Here is a 19,040-nt window from a genome sequence, read left to right on the forward strand (position 1 = left end):
AAAAATAGAAATAAAATCTTAAATGTTGTGTATTGTCTTGTGTAACTGTACTGAACCTAATGCACTGAATAGCAATCATATGAAGTACATCTTAACTTCAGCACAGGACAGTGGGTTTTAATGTTGTTATTCATATTCTGTAATGTGTGACAAGCATTAACAAAACTTATATAATATAAAGTACTATCACAACAGCAAATTCAGTGGTAATTCAACATCATGTTCAAAAAGCCTTGATGATATTCAAGGTTTATCACCATTAAACAAACTTTGAAAAAAAAGTTTATTTCATAAGTTAATGTTTCTGATAGTAGGTATCATAGATCTGTAAACCCGTATCAAATGTATTTTCTGCATGCCAGAGTAAAACACTACGAGTGAGTGCATTGTCCATAGGGTGATCCAAATTAAGCATTTTATTCTTCACATAAAACAAAATACAGATATCCAGCTGAAGTTCTTCTGGGGAAGATTTACATAGAGAATGTGGGGAAAGACAGTACCGCCCAGTGGTCCAATCAATGGGCAGGCTCTGTAAGAAAATAGTCAGGTTATTTTCCAGTTTTTGTTTTATACTATAATTTAACAATTGTAACGAATCCTTATAATATTTCATTTTTCTCTTATCTTCCACTGAGCTTTATATTTGTTGTAAAAAAAACATTAAGGCATATTAATATGGATTTCAGTATTGGTCATGGTTTCATAGTTCATCAATACAATTTGGAAGTTTTACCAGAATATCTTCTGAAATTTCACATGACTTTCACATTGCTTTAACAAATACAAATAATCTGGGTAAAATTACAACACTTTAAATCCTACAGCAAATTACAAAAAATGATAACTTACTTGACTGCACTGCTTTCTTCTTTCCTGCAAAATAGCAATTGTAAATATTTTTACATTTTAGTACTACAAGCTTCAAATAATAGTGTGTTTTTATTTTAATTTGTAAAAACATCATGTACATACAACAAAAAGGTATCATTCATTAATGTGGTTCACACCATTTTGACAGCATGTAAACTACTATATAGCTCTTAAACGAACTTGACCCCTCACCTCCAAAAGAAAGTTTGTAGTACATTATTGACATGATTCCTACACCAACCCACATCTCCTGGTATGCCCTGGTGTAGTAAGGGGCCACCTTTGTCCACCAGCCAGCGAATGCACCACCTGCCATCTAGTGATCAGAACATAAGCATGCATGTGGATTTAAGTGCATAGTGTATTAATTCAAATGAATATGGTAATTGTGAGCTTGCTTTAAATGTGTATACTATACAATTCATAAAAGCCATAAAAAAATATGTGATAACAATAAATGTTTTCAAGGACATACATCAAACATTTAATTCAAAGTCTCTAACGGTAAATTATTTATTCATTATATTATATATACACTGAGCATTTAAGATAATACACAATCGTAAAAAAAACTAGTAACGTTATTTCACTAGCTGTCAGAATAAGGTTGGCTAATGTCAAGTACAGTTTAGATGACAGATCGTTATTGGTACGGTCATTTGAAAAGCAAAATGAAGAACAGGGTTTCATTTTACAATAAAACACTATTCCCGTTTAGACAGAGAAAATATGTGTCTAAATCCACGTGTGCTAAATAGATGTCAAGATCGCAAGTAGGACTGCTGCACTACAGTCGATGTTGATTCATTGAAGCGTTGAGCAAGGCCTTGTCGTATGTGGTCTAATTAATACAAACATTTGCTCTAACAACAACGCATCTTCTTGAATTGACCAGTGATACCTCAACATACTACAAATAAAAATGTCTGTCATTTAATTTAAAAAAACGTAACTCACTTTTAGAATGTTACTGCACTGGACCACTCCGAGAAGGTCACTGTTTTACGCTAGCTTGGTATGGTGTATGGAACGGAAAACGTCTATACGCTTCCGTTTGTTAAATAAAAGCCCCGGTACCAAAATAAAAGTCTACTAATTAAATACAAATATATGATGGCACTCAAAATGTATGAAAAATTATGGTATAAATCAAAACATGACATGCTATTTGGAAATTCGATCCTTAAAGTATTACATTGATTTGTGTAGGTTAAACCCTTAAATAGTTTGCTAAATATATATAATCCCTCACAAAAATAGTCTGTTTTCAACAGTTCTATACAACAGCATTATTTATGCAGCTTATTTTTCAGAATGCAATGTATGACATAATTTAACCTAAATTAATTTAATATCCCATACTCTGTATTATTATTTATGCTGTAATTATGTCTATTTTATTTTGTTACCAATTTAATTTTTTGTATTTTATAGTAGTCTTAATTTGATAGTGCTGTGACTGGCATTATTATTGCTATAAAATGAATGCACCTCAGTTCCAAGGTTTGTTGAAATTTATTTGACGGACATTTCACAAACAATAAACACTGGGAAAGAAGCAAATAAATAACATTTAGCATGTTACATGTCACAGTCACACAAACCATGTTTGTCTATAACACAAGTAGAAAGAAATGCAGTTTTATCACGAACTGTAAATGCACATGCAGTCAATATAAGTTTGTACCTGTGTACTCTAAAAAGCATTGGAGAGTTATGAAACATGCAGTTCATGGGTAGTGTGGGGAGCAGGACCAACTGATGCGCAAAGGCAGTGCAGTCCTCTCCCCTCAGGCTAATCTCTGCTCTGTAATCCAAAAATATAACTCTGAAAAAAGACAGATTAGGTTGGATAACTGGGTTGACTGATCCAAGTGTATATGATTGTCTGTGTGCGGAGCTCCTTCCAGTTTACAATAGCTGTAAACCCTATAAAGTTACTGCACAAAGCAAAAATCTTTTTGAAATAAATAAACACAAACTTAGTGTATCTAAAATTGTAATTCCACCGGGAAACCATAGCAGGTTCCAAAAGTTATGTATTTATTTGGTTGTTGAAAATGTACACAGTTAACCTAGTGATTTTTGCAATGTTTTCATGAATAAAGGAAAACTTTGTTATACATTTGTATAGATCAAACCTGTAGCAGAATACATGTGCATAATACATAGGATGACAGATAGAGGTAGATCTCTGCAACAGTGCTTATGAATGTTAAATGTATCTAGAATGTTGTTAATAATCGAACCTGCCAGTCAGACCTGTCAAAAAAGACAAGGTACTTTTGTTCAACAGTGAATATGATAATGGTTTAGTAATGCTACTGAGTAAAGAAAGGATATTTGGGTCTGTGGTAGCAACTAAGACAATAAAGGTAACTCACATTTAAGATTGCTCACATTTATTATGGCTCTTCTTCCATTTGTAATAGTCATTATTTTTTGTGGTTAATCACTTTTAAATAGGTTATCTATTCAAAATGCTAATTTGCTCAAACTTAAACACTCGTTACTTTAATGTGTGGAAAAAGGGACATAGGAGAGGCATGTTCATTTTCTTACAATGAAGTGGCCCTTACAATGTGGTGCTATAGGCCTCATAACTAAATGGATGGCAATATGGCAGGCTCCAATCTCGGTGTATAGAGTAAGGACAGGTAGCACACAAGTGTTTATCTACGTAACTAGATATAGTGGGGATCTCCTCTCTTTGCTTCCCCGACTCTGGTAAAGACTTGTGCAGTGCATTTTCAGTCATATGATTTCTGTTATTACTCTCTGTAGCTGGAATGGCAGTAGAAATCATCGTTGGTGGAGCTGAAGGCGGTGGACGTCTCTGCATTACGTCTTCCTGTCTCCTCAGGAAGTCCCTAAGAACTTGCTTGAAGACACCAACCAGCTCCCAGGGAGGAATGTCATTGTGAGCCAAAAGATCATGGAGCCTTCATGGAGAAATAAAATGTAGACATGAGTACTTATAAAACAATTCTGTACAAAATATGAATTCCAATAGTTTGATCCGAATTATCTGAAGTCCACCCTATGAAGAAGCACAGTTTTAAATGATCATACCTTACAATTAATAAAAATGTTTCCACTTACCTGGAAAGTACAATGGCAGTGTGTGATGGTGGGATACGGCCACAGAGGCGCTCTAGCTGATGGTGCTCAGAGGCAGATATGAGGGCGAGTTGGCTCGGGTGTGCTGGAGGGTGACGGTATCCCAGAATGCCATTGGAAAAGCAGGACTGGAACTCCTCCTCTTGAACCTGAAGTGCTTTTTGCTCAACCTGCCAAAGGAGTTCTTGCAGTAACAATTGACCAGGTGCAACACATCCTTGTGCTGGGTCTTTTGCGTGGGGCGATTTGGACCAACCTAAGAATGGCATTGGTAGGCTGCCATGAGGAAACAAATGTGAGACTATGTTTCACAGCACACATATAAATAGAGACTTAGTAAAGCAGCAATGCAACTGCTACTCGAGTAGACAAAGCTTTCCCAGTTGTGCATAAAGTGGCTCTATATGGAAAATAAAGTGAAATCTCCGTTGATAAATATGTATTTTAATAAACACCATTATTACAAAATGGATATCTGAGTAAATATTGAAAATGATTACGATTAATACTTATTAAATATGCCATTTATGTTGCTTTATTATAGCTTATATTGCAAAAGGTCATGTTGATGAATAGGCTTTTAGTGGTCTTTGAAATTATGTAGTTTAAATTTATTAAACTACAAAATTTGGGTCATACAAACCCAACCAATTGGATTGTAATTTAACCTTTGCCAGGCTGTTTTAACCTCTTACACCAGGGGTCTTCAACTACTCTTCTTCTAGGACGAGGTTTTAAAAATGTAAATATGATGGGGGCCAAACTTTTACCCCTATTTTTACCTTTTATATATTTTTTACTTTGACCTAATAATTATAAATAATTGCAGTTTAACATTGCAAGAGCCAAATGTTAACAGTTCAACTATAAACATTGCACAAAAAATGTGCAAGTTTAAATAATCAGCACATGTATTTCTGTATAGCACTAACCATAATACAGAGCTCTCTTTTGTTTAACTTTCATAAATTGTTTAATTTAAAGTATTCACAACATATACACAGTAATAAAAAAGGTACAAACCCTTTAAAAAAAGGTCCTAATATTAAAAGGTACATATTGGCAGTTCAAAGTACTAATATTCACTCTTTGGGTACAAAGGTGTACCTTTTTGAAAGGGTACTGCCCCAGTGACAACGTTTGTACCTTTATTTCTGAGAGTGTAGCCAGTCTTCTCCTAATGACTAAAATTGAACTTCATGTTTTCTCTTTTAATATTTTAAAGATATATGGGCGCCCCACGCTGCCCATTTCTGACATCTTTCTGGTTTATTGGCCGTCATTTGTCATGTACAGTGAAAAGGCGGCTTTAAAGTAACCACGCTGATTTTAAATCAGCCCCCAGTTGACTAGCCCTGCCTTACAATCTGCGGACCCACCAGCGGGTCCTTTTTAAGTAAATATATTTAAATATATTTTACAATATATAAATATATAAAAGTTGTGGAGCACAACATTTTCTGTAAAATAAAACAATTTTATCCATTTAATCCAAAGTATGTGGGCATATGATTCTTTAAAATTCAGACATGCTCAATTCTGCAAAACGTTTTATTATACAGCAGAGCATATGTAGTCCATGATATGATTGTTTTTTAATCAAATATAAAAATGTCTTGGTTAATACTGTATTTGAGGTGCAGGCAACTCCATGTAATCTCATTGATGTCTAAGATAAATAACTGAGATTTTTCACATGGACAATGCCACACCACCAGCTGAAACCAGGGTCACCGCTACAGGGCTAAACAGTGTGATGTAGCGGTTTAAACTGCAATGGATAATTTGCAACCCCCCACCACACACACAGTTCTGACCCAGAAACTCTATAGTTACACTCAAATATGTAACTTGTTAATATAGGAGCCAAAATAAAGCTTTTCCAGCTATTTTTTTCCAGCTGTACTGTTTTACAAGAGGAGGAAATCTTCTATAAAAAAAAATATTTTGTCATCTTTAAAAAAAAATTGACTGTAATAAGAGCTTACTTTTTCTTTGTAGACAATCCATCACAGTGTATCACATCAAACTTTGCTCCTCTGGGTTATATCAGCAGAATACAACATCTCTGTATTCAACTAATGTAAACAACATCAGCTAGAATATCACATTTCTGTGTATTATCTTGTGGTTTGTCCATTGATGAACATTTACATAATATATTTACATAATTTACATAATTATTTTTTCCATAATAATCTATCATAATTAAAGAAAAGCAAAGTTCAGAACACTTAAGCACATTTGTTTAAAACAGTGTGTTGAGAAAAGAAAGATACAATAATTGACAAATAGAGACAGAAAGATAGAAAATAGAGACTGTTTACGGTGGAAATAGAAACATGATGGGACAAACAGTCAGATTATGAATAGGGTTCATTAGGTATTGGAAGGATGGAACATGACCACCAAAATACTCACCAAAGAGGACAACGATGTGAGTTTCTCAAACAGTGACAAAGAAGAATAAAAGAGAAATATTTGTACCTTGTGGGTCTTAGAGGTCGAAGTCCATGATGCCTTGACTCCATCTCATATAACCAAAAACTGCAATTTGCATCAGGTAAAGCTAGACTCAGAGATGTAGAATGAGAAGACAATAAAACGAAGCAAAGATTTACAGATAATAGAGAGCAAAAGCAAGAAATTTAGCTATAAACAAGTGGTTAAACATGAATAAGTAAACTGACAGATGAGCAAAAACGCAATGCAAAAAGATAGAAAGAAGAGCTTGTGCTAGTGGTGTGTAGATGTCAAAGTTAAAAAGAAAAATGTGACTCTCTGCCCACAGCAAACTGGATCTGTGTCTCTGCTCTGATAACCCAGCCCACTCTGCCTCATCTCCCACTCAAACACACACACACTCACATTACAATATCAGCTCAGAAAGCAAAAAATACACAAATGCGTATGAATGTTTATTATTATTAAAGTCTCACACTGTTTCTCCATATTATTTTGTTTAACTGCATGCATTTTCATGCACTGTCATGTGACCTTTTGATCATCAGGTGTGGATGTTCTTCTAGTGTGCATTAACAGCCCAGATTTCTAGTTTTCAGTAATCAACACTTAACTGAATGTGACAGCCTGGGCAAAAACCTAAAATATAAGACAGTATTGTGACTCAGTGCCAGGGTAATAAGAGGACAGAAATGAGCTCTTGGCCTGGTCAGCAATGCGACATGTGGATGCATTTGTAATAGGCAATTCATATATCACTATGTGAATCTAAGACCAAGTTACGTTTGGAAAATGCACATCCATATTTATGTAGCTGTAACACTGTAACAAAATGCAAGTGAAAAGCATTTCTGCACATAAGAGCTGCATCACAGTTGGTGTCCATATGGGGTCCTCTGGGAATGCTGCAGGCTTTAGGGTCTTCAGAGACACATTGTAACAGCCCAGCGCCTGGTTCTGGGTCAGATCAGAGCAAAACATCAGACTGCTGCTTTCACCACCTGCTCTGTGTACGTCATAATAATCTTATAAAAATCTATTTAGACAGCCAGATCTTACAGGAATTTGTATGTATTTTACTAGTTACTAGGCCAATTCATATTAATTCGTTCAAAATGAAAAATGTGCACTAATCATAAAAAACACGGTAATAAAACCCAAATTTGAAAAGACAGAAACAAGCAATCATTTTTAAAAACACCTCATGTAACATCATAACGTAAGACTTGATGTCACTTGATGCCCAATTATTTCCATCTATTGCCATATCAATTTTTTTCAGGGGTCGCTTGATCATTCATTCTTTCCTCTAAGATATTCATTCTTATTCTTAAAAACTTTATGTTTCGGAAGAGGTTTCAAACACAAAACTTTTTTTCAGACATGCATGCGACACTACTGAAGGAATTCCTATCTTTAATCTTAGCTTTAATTCAGAGGCAGGATGAAATGCATTTGAAATGGCACAGGCAGAGCCGGCCCAGCCACTAAACGACACTTGCAATTGCAAAGGGCCTCGTGGCCAGCAGAGGGCCCCCTAAAGTCACTTAGCTAGTGGTTGAAAAAAATCATTCATCAAAAGTAACATAAAATAAATATTCATTATTTATTATGGCAATGTTAAAAAGGCTGTTACTTGTTATTATAGTTATTATGAAAGTTCGCTAATAAATAAGATCTCTTTCTTGCTGAGATTGATTGACACACAACATCCAGCGCAGCAGCCAATCAGTGCCCGCGATCTATGTGCAGGCGAGCATCCCGCCCACAGAACGCAAAGTTGAGTTGAGCCAGATCACTGATACAGACGCGAACTTTTGCTGTTGCTTTAAGGACAATTTCTTTAATGTTATGTGTGTTTGTGCGTAAATGCGAAGTAAGTGGATCTTATTTGACTTCGGTAATGACCAAACCTGTGTTCTGTTTAACTTCTCTTTCTTATATTTGCCATCATAACGTGAATTGGTATATTAAGCTTAATAATTAATATTTAAACAGTTTAACGTGGTAAATTAATTCTGTTACGCTTATATTTCACGTATGCCATTGTCATTTCTACATATGTATGTCATTAGTGTAATTATATTGTTAAACGTCTGAATTTAAAGTGTTTTATGTGTAAGAGTAAACAAACTCATGCGCATATGCGTGATACATGCCCAGACAGCGCACCGTTGTTAAACCATCTGCTAGCCTTTGCAAAAGTGTATAATGTCACTGTTCAGTGTTTAATATTTAAACTATAGCAATGCATATGACATACAGTAGTCAGCTTTGTTAGATAAATGTTATAAATGCAATGTTAATTGTTAATCTTCAATTATTAATATTATTTGCAAGTTAATTGTTATTATCCACAAACCTATGTTTGTGTCAGATTTTGCTCATCTCAAACAAGCCTATTAACTTTTGTTATGCTATTTACGTAAGGGATAATATATAGTGAGGTGGTTATTATAGCGAATGTTAGGTACTATTAACCTTGTTTGTGATGTTTTAGATATTATTGTTAATTTTGTTTATTTGAAAAATTTAAACATTTAAGTGTTATATTTATTATTTTATAGAATAACATTTAAATAAAATATTATATTTACTCTATTTCGTTTAAATTATACATAGGCTGTTGTTTGTGCCTCTTAAACTCTGGTGTCAATTAAAAATGTTTCTTTGATGGTCAGTGAAAAGTCTTTTTATTCAGCATGTTCATCAGTGTGTGTTCGCTGCACTGCACTGCCATTCAGTTCAGTGGTATCATATTTTTCTGTTAGACAAACATAGAACTCAAATCAAGAACTCAAGGGGGCAGTTTCCCTGACAGGAATTAAACTAGTCCTAGACTAAAATAAAAGAAGGCTAAGACCTGTCCAAACTGAAAAAAGCTTGCACTGTCATATCTTAAAATACACCAGTGCCCTTTGTTTTGCCTCAAAATCCACACAAATAATGTTTTTAGTAAGGCATTTTTGTTAAAATTAGTTATGTTTTCTAATTAAACTAAGGCCGAGTCCTGTCTTAAGATATTCCCTGTCCGGGACCACCCCAAGGTCTTTTATTGTCATTCTGTAGGCTACATGTTGCTACATAAGAACGAAATACGTACTCAGGACCAGCAATGTAAAAAAGATCTTTAACATACAGTATACATAGAATAATTAAAACATAATTTAATAGACACATTTAAAAAAATATAACATAGTAGATATAATATGTGCAGTATAGTCATAAGGTAGTCATTGCTTTTCTTTAGGCCTTACTTAAAACGGTCAAAGGGGCCTCCAACCAAATTTTGCTTAGGGCCCCCAAAGGTCTAGGGCCGGCTCTGGGCACAGGACTTTGTACCACCTATACACTCGATACCCTGGGGAGATCCAGACAGTCATTGCATTCAGTCATCTGAAGTTGCCAAACAAAAAGAGGCTAATGTTGACTGTCAGTCTGTGGTCTGAGGAGGGTGGTGCCATTGCCACTGGCAGGGTGCCTGCATTCGGACAGTTATGTTTTGAGACATGGCCGGTGTGCAGGCTTTGATACAGGCCAGTGTGCATTTATGTAAGATCAGGATCTGTTTTATACAGTTGTAAACATGTATACATGAAATAACAAATAGTACTTTAGAGAAACAATGTACAAAAACATATGATACATCTTTCACACACTCTCAGTAAAAAGGTACACTGTTAAACCTTACCAGGCTTTTTAGGAGTAAATTACTGGCAACACTGTTGCCAGCTAGTTACTGTACAGCATCTATAACGGTGACTTACTGGCAACAGTGTTGCCAGTATAGTACTGTGTCTATGACAATACAGTGAAAAACTGGCAACAGTGTTGCCAGTTTTATACTGTAGGTTAGGAATTACAGTTAATAACTGGCAGCAGTGATTTCAGTTAATTACTGTACAGTACCACATTCTTTAGGTATAATACTGTATAGTATATAAAATGCCGTACTCATGTGGTACTCTAAAACTTTTGAAAGATTCTTTTTTAATGTTACTTTATTAAAAAGGGAGAAAGAACCCCAAAATATTTAGACAAATACACTTTATTACTGTGGCAAAAGATGTCATGATCAGAGGATGGATGAACCCAATCGCAGATAAAGTCGGGGAAAACACAAAACACTTTATTTACTAACATAAAACAAAACCCACGAGGGGGTACACGACATGAAACACAGTAAGCAGACAGATAACACTAAACTTGACAAGGTAACTTGGCTAGATAACCACATGAACACAAGAACAAAACAAAACGAACCTGCACAGAACTAAGGACACAATGACATTATATAGAAAAAAACAAACAAGATAATGAGGGGGAACAGGTGATGGGAGAAAACCAATGATTACTAATAAGCAGGAGAACGAGGGGGTGGGGACAAGAGACAAGACACCGAAGGCACATGACCCACCCAATAAACAAGGCCATGAACCTTCACATAGTGCAGGGATGGGCAACTTCGGTCCTGGAGGGCCAGTGTCCTGCAGAGTTTAGCTCCAACTTGCCTCAGCACACATGCGTTAAAGTTTCTAGTATGCCTAGTAAGACCTTAATTGGCTGCTAAAGGTGTGTTTAATTAAGGTTGGAGCTAAACTCTGCAGGACCACGGCCCTCCAGGACCGAAGTTGCCCATCCCTGACATTGAGCATGGGACTGCCAGAACGCCAAACTGCCATCATAACTAGATATAAATCCAAAACAAGACTCCTTGGCAGGATCCTGACAATAGATAAATACATAGCACAAGGAATCACAAAATTAAACTAAACAGAAAAATTTTTCTGTAGAATTGGCAAAATAAGATAAGATAACAAAAGCAATAATATAAACAAAGAACACTGCCACTGCACGACAGTTAAACCAAAACTAACAAAATCATACTCCAAAACAATGCAATCAAATAACATTCAGGTTATTTATTGGTAGTGCGACACGTAGCAAAAAAAACAAATATGGCAAATTGTGAGGTTTACTTTCAGTGTAATAGACAAATTCTTTTAAGACACATAACAAAATCATGTCAAATCCCACCCTAAAAAAAAAAAGATATCCGTTGTCACCATTGACCCTCAGGTTATTCCAAACCTGCAGTTATTCAACATAATTTAAATGACCTTCTTATATTCTTACAATTCAAGGATTAACAAAAATGCTTCATATAACAGGAAGTAGAAACCAGAAATTAAGCTCTGTTTTTTGCACAGGCCTACTAAAGGGTTAGTGGTGCCACATGGTGATCAACAGTAAAAATGACAAATTTTACCTTTTTGCAAAAGGATAAATACTTATTTGGGAAGTTCACTTATAAACTTTTTTAAGAGTTACAATCATGGAATTTTTGTAAATATTTGGTAATTTTGATCAGTATTGAGGTTGATTAACAGATTAATATATTTTTTTATATTAATCTGATACATTTTTACAACAGTTTCACTTAGTGGCATTTTTTGGCCACGTACAACACGAAAGGGCAGTCAATTTGAACAATGCACAAGGGTTAACGTTGATAGGAGATGCTAAAAACTTGCTAATCAGGAAGCTATTTGGAACCTTAACTTTATGTGTTTTAAAGACAATCACAAATATTTTAACAGTTTACTTACTAATTTTCCGCTTTTAAACATACAAATCCACTATTATATTGTTCAACACAGCACGAGTAAACAAACAAACAAACATGTTTATCAAGGCAAATTGGTGACACCTGCACCTGTGGATGTGTGTATGTGTGTGTGCCAGTAATTTACCAGATAATATTACAGTTATTTTCCTTAATTGGTGCAAAGAGTATTTTACTGTAGTTTATTATTAGTGCAGCATAACTGCACCTCATATCACAGTAAAATACCTTTCACCAGTGTTAAAGCTAAATACTGCCAATTTTACAGTTATTTACCCAGAAATCTACAGCAAGGGTTAACAGTGTACCAAAATTGTCACTGGCATGGTACCATTTCAAAAAGTACATTTTTGTAAACAAAAGGTGCATGTTGGTACACTCCTGTTGAAAAAAACAGCATACCAGCAAGACCATCATATGTTGTGTTTTGGTGCTGGTTTTTTGGTGACCACCAGCTAAACCAGCACCAAACCAGCATCAGCACCAGTATCCCATGCTGGTCATACCAGCAAGACCAGCATATTATGTTGAGTTTTGGTGCTGGTTTGCTGGTGACCAATATGGTCATATGAAAATATGGTCATTTTCCAGCTGCCCAGATCTCCGGGTCTGGCGCTAGCACTTTAAGCATAGGTTAGCACAATCCATTGAATCTGATTAGACCATTAGCATCACGCAAAAAATAACCAAAAAGTTTCAATATTTTTTCTTATTTAAAACTTGATTCTTCTGTAGTTACATCTAAGACCGACAGACAATTTAAAGTTGCAATTTTCTAGGCAGATATGGGTAGGAACTATACTCTCAAACTGGCGTAATAATCAAGGACTTTGCTGCTGTAACATGGCTGCAGCAGGCGTAGTGATATTACGTACTGCCCAAAAATAGTCCCCTTGGTTACTTTCAATAGCAGGGGACAATTTTTGTTTTAAGAGTGAAGCTATACATTTTCTTCTATATATTTGCACGTAATGAACATTGATGAATAGGCTATTGCAATTTTTACAATAAAATTGTAAAAAATTATGTAAATGATGAAATTTAAATAGATAATTGTCAACATCACCCAAACCAGTCAAATTTTTTAAGAGGGCACAGATTTAAACATAAGAAATTGACTTTGAACTATCATCTTTGTACACAGTTAATCCACGAACGTGCACAATGATGACCAGCACTGTTGCATCTGGGTTTGAATAATTCATAATTAATTGTGTCCAGAATGAAGCATGCATGTGATTAATACAGTGAAAATCTTAGAAGAGTGAAGGGCTTATCATATTTTGCCAATGAAACAAAATGACATATAGATTTTTTAGGTTGTATGCAAAATCCACTTGGCTCAAACCCATTTTACATACTTCTACAAATGGGTCTGATCTGATAACTCAGCTCCATAGCTTGTAGCCCCTCAGTATACCAGAATGTGTAGACCAAAATGTTGCTGACTTCCTGTGATTATATTATTAGAGTGGGCAGTGGACTTTCTCTTCCATACAGAAGGGCCAGAGGAAGTTAAGTGTATGTCTCAAAATGAAAATCCATTAGTGTGATATGTCCTCAGGTGAACAGGACGTTTGGTCTCAGACATCTCCCCTGATGGCATTTTAACGCTCACTCATTTGCCATCTCTTAGATAAGTACCATCTGATAGCAATATGTTTGCTCTCATTTTGTGGTACTATCAAGATTTGTTAACTGGTTCTGGGTCCTGTTAAACAGTAATAAACCTTAATAAATTTGGGTTTGTTGTGTTGAAACCTTCAAGTTTTCTCAACCTCAGGGGAGGTTAATTTTTGCTCAGGAACAGCAGATACACAGGCAGGCACCTCAAGGCCATATAGAGTGACTGATCTTTGAGTGGTTAATGTAAGAAAGGTCGTGAAGGTTTTAAAAATTTTCAGACATGGATTTTTTTTAATTTGTTATATTTTACATTACAAATAAATTCACCCTATAAGGCCACATTCCATCCTGAAAATTGGCTATTGAATGTAACAACAAAAGAGTTTTTAATACATTTAAATTTAAATAATTGAGATATTTTGAAGATGGACACTGGCAGCACATATTTCTGGCTAATCTGAACTAGCATTCTACTTCTCAGTTAGGCTATAGACAGCATTGGGGCTAGTTGTCACATACACTATGGGGCAGTCGTTCTCCAGGACAGGGATTAGAAATAAATATACAGTAAGAGCTGTTCAAACTGAAAAGTTGCACTGACATATCTTAATATACATCAGTGTACATGTTTTTCCTCAAAATGTACGCCAGTAATGTTTTAATGTTTATTAATACTATTTATATTTCCTAATTAAACTAAGCTAATCCCTGTCCGGGAAACCATGCCACTCACTAGCCTATTTATAAGATCAAAATTACACAATTGTGTCTTATCTCTAGCTGTAGTTTTTTTATGAAGGTTTTAAACTCTTTGCTCAAACCCATTCAATCCAAATAATTTAACTTTATAGACTATTTATTTTTATCTATTAGATTTTTTGGTCAACAAAAAAATCCATTTGCATCATTTTGCACATGAAAACATAAAAACTTATAAGTACATACATCCAGTTATGCATATACACATACAAAATCATTCAAAAGAAAAAAAAATTTTCCCTTCCATTACACTTTTATTGACCAAAAGGTGTAGGCTGAAGCAAAAGCTTATTATGCCTACCCTTAACTCCACACAAGCAGCACTAAATATCATTAATCTAATATAGCGATATAAAATATTTTCAGTATATATTTAGAAGAACATGCATTATTATTATTATTGTTATTATTTTCACTATTATTTTTATAATCGCTATTCAATATATATTTTCATTACCAATCCTTTATAAAGTATTTTAAATTGTATTAATGACCTGGCCTTTTGTAACTCATCAGGGAAGCTATTCCAAAGCTGAACACCTTTATTTGATGGACAGTTTTTTCTTAAATTGGTTCTACAATATGATATATTAAACATATAAGCCCCTCTAAGGTCATAAATACTGTTGAAAGACTAGACTTATTATTGGCTCCTGAGACAAAATGTTAAATGCTCTCCCACTTGTAAGCCGGTCTGGATGCTAAACCAATAAATGCAAATTTAAAATAAATCAATTTTACGAAATAAGTAAACTGTGTAAAACCCAGCCTCGGTCTACTCTCCTGTCCATATGTGCTCCAATAGCTCAGTGGTAGAGCATTGCTTTAGGAACACAAAAGGTTTTTGTCAAACCAACATATGTTTTTATGCAAGTTTAATTTAACACCTTAAACTTCATAATGGCCTATTTCACTTTATAATGACCCATACCTTACCCCAATGCTTAGCTTAGTGGATCAGAACAGAACTAAACATCTTGTCAGAAACTGAAGCTATAGGGCCATTTGGGGGAGCACTGAATAGGAGGATTTATATTAAAAAGTGTTTTTTAAAAGGACAGAATACCAATTTTTCACCAAGAGGACCACCTGATGTGTCTTAACTGTTAAATGTCCAAGTGCATCATATGAAATGTATAAGCAGACAATATAAACCACCAACCATCTACTCACAATACATTGTAACATTCATAATACATTGTATCATTGTTCTGCTGATTCTGATAAGCTTTTGATGAGGTTGTGAGTCTTATCAAACACACAGTGGCACATTCATTTCCTGTTTTGGTGTCTCTTCGGATGCTACTCCCACCGTCAGCAAATTCCCTATTGTCCCTTTACACTACAATGCGACCGCCACACCCTCTTGTTTCCAGTGCAGTTTTCAGGATGCAGCAGCAGAGGGCGAGGCGAGCTCACAGATACCATCCGAGTCTCTGTGTCACTTTAGTGATGTGAAAGCATCTTCAACATCCTTCAGCTGTTTCTGTTGCTATTGTTCTCCTGAGAAATGCTAATGGAATGCTAAGACATAAATATATAGCTTAGACTTCAAAAATGCAGCAATATAAAGAACAAGTAAAGAATAGAAGAAGTAAAAGCACTTTTAATAAATTTCTTTTGTTACCTTAAAAATGAAAAGTATGCCGACTGCTCTTCAATCTTCAAGCTCTTCCATAAAAAACCCTATTTCTCTCTCTCTCTCTCTCTCTCTCTCTCTCAACAATACTGTTTCGGAATCTTGAAAACTTGTTAGCTTATAAGCACTTCTGGTATTATTGCCTCCATATATGACAAATTGTTTTATTGTTTCCAAATCTTTGTAAGTTGCTTTGTATAAAAGTGTCTGATAAATGTCTGTAATGTAAAAATCTATTACAGTGGTCATGAAGTGTTGTGGAAACCATGTCTATGTGGGAGCGGAAACAGATCCCACTGTTTTCCAAACCCATTCCACCTGTTCCTGGAGCGGAAATGTAGGATTTGAACAATGCACAAGTCATGGGCACGAAGGGTGTAGATTTTGCTTTGAATTAAACATTGAAATAGGGGCATGAAGTGTTTTCTTAAATCATAGTATGAATATTGATGGTGCATGTGTAAGTTTTAATAATTGGGGGTTATCTCCCCCACTCCCACCCAGAAACTATCAGCAGGCATAACAGTGTCCGCTGACAAATGGGCAGGAGCCACACTGTAAAAAAATATTTCAAATCAACATATATTTTTATGTTACGTTAACGTTAATTACGTTAAATTAAGTTCAACAATTTCAACTTGTTTTTATAAGTTATGTCAACTTATCGCAAGGCAAGGCTGAAAACAGTAGGCTGAATTGACTGCATTTTTTTTTACAGTTTACTACTTATTTAGAGCTGTGGCATATAATAAGTGTTCATATACATCAACATACTACACTATAAAAAGTTTGGATCAACTTAAAAAATTCCTTTAATTTTACTTTAATTTTTAGGTGTTACCAATTGAGGTAACTTTTTAAGTTGAACCACCTTTCACTTTTTGCAGTGTAAAGTTTCCCTTTAAAACACTTTGTTGCCTTAAATTTGTAAGTGTAATAAAATTGTCATTAACTTGCTATTTTAAATGAGTTATTTTGATGAGTTAAATTAATATAAAATAAAATGTTGTCATGACTTATTGTTCACATCTTGTATAGTGAACATGCTTAATTTTCATTTACTTTTTATTCTTTTCATGACAAATAAATATATCAGCATTCCAAAAAAAACATATTATATATTATGTATGTATTTAATCATTTGAGTGATTTCAACACAAACTTATAAAATTTGACCCGATCTGTATAAATGGAGCTGGTCATTTTTGTGACTTTTTGTTTTCTACATAAAATCATCTGACATAATGTAAAAAATATTGTTTGAAAATATAACCTTAAAGGGGACAGAGAATGAAAAAACATTTTTACCTTGTCTTTGTTGAATAATGGTACTCTACCCACATTCACAAACATACAAAAAGTGCTATACATGCTAAACATCTCAATCTCATAGAAATTCCTTTTTTAGAAATGTCAGCCAGAAAACGGCCCAATCTGAAAAACTGATGCTTATGACATCCCAGGCATCTAACTGCCCCTCCACTTTAAAATAATTGGCTACATTTTTTGAGTGGCAGCAAACTCAGCCAATCAGTAATGAGATTGTAAGTTAAGCCAGTAGGGGGAGCCAAATAGGTGCAAAACCACTTTAAAATTCCCCACCCTTATAGAGCTATCTGAGAGAGGTTTTTAGGAAGCTTCTCAGACATTACAGACCCAAACAAAAAAATTTTGTCTACATGTCACATCACAGAACAAGGATAAATACTCCGTTCAATCATTCTGTGTCACCTTTAATATTTTAATATTGACTAAGTAAGGTCATGTCAAAGCTTGAAATCAATGTGAAGTCAATAAATCTGGAGTCATGATACATTTAAGAACATTTATTTTCGCATTCATTTTTTGAGTACATCTTAAGTGCAAATAGTTAAGAGTCAATAGCTAACAGAATGAGCAACACGTAACAACGGTACAAAGATTGACAAATTCTAATTGGCAATCGCTCACTGAAGCTTCCATCTCCTCACTCTCTTTTGTATATTTACTGTACGAAAAAATCAATGACAGCACCTAAAAACTTGAATCTCTGTAGGTTCATTATTGAGTACTACCAAGAAAGAAACAAAATGCTACGAGTGAGCCGACCATATCTAATTCAAACATTGCTAAATAGTTGCGTTTGTGCCCAACGTTACACATATCATGAACCTTAGCAGATCCATGCGTCTAGCTGACAATGACGATTATATTAGTTGTGTTTACGGGTATAGTGATGGAAGAGGAAAAGCCCCACCAACGCCCAAGAGACACAAAAAGCTTTTATTTTTTACAAAAAGAGAGGGTCACAGGAGAGCAGTAAAGCTGGAGGATCCTTCACATACTACAGAGAAAATACATCTTTCAGCACAGCTGAGAAAGCACAAATGAATCGAAAGATATAAAGAGAATATATCAGCATTGAGACTCTTGACTTCATGCACTTGAGCAAAATGAGCAACACAAAAAATTTACATCTAGTCTCTTTTCCGATTTGAAAGACATGTTTTACTTTTACAGTTCATTAGTTTGCAATACTTCCCACTAGATCCCGATTTGAGAGACAGCACACTTTGCTTTTTCCCTAATTTTTTCTGTGGTTATAAGGCGAGGATGGGACTTCTCCTGCACAGCTTGGCCGTTGCTCTAGACATCACAATGTGTACAAAGTTGAACTATGTTCGAGTGATGTATATTTGTGTCTGATTTATGTGTGTGTGTGTGTGTGTGTGTGTGTACAAAGAGGAACCCTAGATCTGACAGTGGGAACCTGTGAGGTCTATTCAGCCTTTCGCTTGGCACCAGGAATCTTCTCTTGGATCCTGTACAATCCAAGTAAATTCACACAATTAGACAAATACATTCAGATATATATTTGCAACACATTCTCATGCTGTTTAGACAACAAAGATCTAGTGCAGGGCTAGGCAATGTCTGCCCTGGAGTGCTGACGTC

General features: G+C 35.0%; 3 protein-coding genes across 4 annotated transcripts in view; all 3 read right to left on the reverse strand.

Moving 5' to 3' along the window:
- Positions 1–401: 401 nt before the first annotated feature.
- atp5mj (ATP synthase membrane subunit j) lies at positions 402–1,960 on the reverse strand. Its single transcript, XM_065257195.1, has 4 exons — positions 1,831–1,960; positions 1,066–1,189; positions 853–876; positions 402–532 (listed from the first exon to the last, which is right to left on the reverse strand). The coding sequence occupies exons 2-4, from the start codon at positions 1,187–1,189 to the stop codon at positions 519–521; spliced, it is 162 nt and encodes a 53-aa protein (XP_065113267.1). The 5' UTR covers positions 1,831–1,960; the 3' UTR covers positions 402–518.
- A 447-nt stretch (positions 1,961–2,407) lies between these two features.
- rd3l (RD3 like) lies at positions 2,408–6,793 on the reverse strand. The gene is made up of 3 exons (XM_065256733.1): positions 6,481–6,793; positions 3,976–4,269; positions 2,408–3,815 (listed from the first exon to the last, which is right to left on the reverse strand). Exons 1-3 carry the CDS (start codon positions 6,522–6,524, stop codon positions 3,449–3,451), a joined length of 705 nt encoding a protein of 234 aa, XP_065112805.1. The 5' UTR covers positions 6,525–6,793; the 3' UTR covers positions 2,408–3,448.
- An 11,124-nt stretch (positions 6,794–17,917) lies between these two features.
- rtn1b (reticulon 1b) overlaps positions 17,918–19,040 on the reverse strand; it is a 44,658-nt gene continuing 43,535 nt past the window's right edge. For both annotated transcript variants that reach the window (XM_065257197.2, XM_065257198.1), the window contains one exon: positions 17,918–18,907. In XM_065257197.2, coding sequence (XP_065113269.1) covers positions 18,865–18,907 — 43 coding nt within the window. In that variant the 3' untranslated portion in view covers positions 17,918–18,864. The remainder of the gene's footprint in view (positions 18,908–19,040) is intronic.

The sequence above is a fragment of the Paramisgurnus dabryanus genome, chromosome 12 (assembly GCF_030506205.2).
Source record: "Paramisgurnus dabryanus chromosome 12, PD_genome_1.1, whole genome shotgun sequence".
NCBI classification, from domain to species: Eukaryota; Metazoa; Chordata; class Actinopteri; order Cypriniformes; family Cobitidae; genus Paramisgurnus; species Paramisgurnus dabryanus.

Bases quoted from the DNA above. Each gene is read 5' to 3' on its own strand.
- atp5mj (XM_065257195.1), bottom strand. From the start codon at position 1,189: ATGGCAGGTGGTGCATTCGCTGGCTGGTGGACAAAGGTGGCCCCTTAC. The intron at 877-1,065 runs GTGAGGGGTCAA...GCTATTTTGCAG, and splicing joins CTACAAACTTTCTTTTGGAG to GAAAGAAGAAAGCAGTGCAG.
- rd3l (XM_065256733.1), bottom strand. From the start codon at position 6,524: ATGGAGTCAAGGCATCATGGACTTCGACCTCTAAGACCCACAAG. The intron at 4,270-6,480 runs GTACAAATATTT...TCCTCATGGCAG, and splicing joins CGACCTCTAAGACCCACAAG to CCTACCAATGCCATTCTTAG. The intron at 3,816-3,975 runs GTAAGTGGAAAC...TTCTCCATGAAG, and splicing joins ACTGCCATTGTACTTTCCAG to GCTCCATGATCTTTTGGCTC.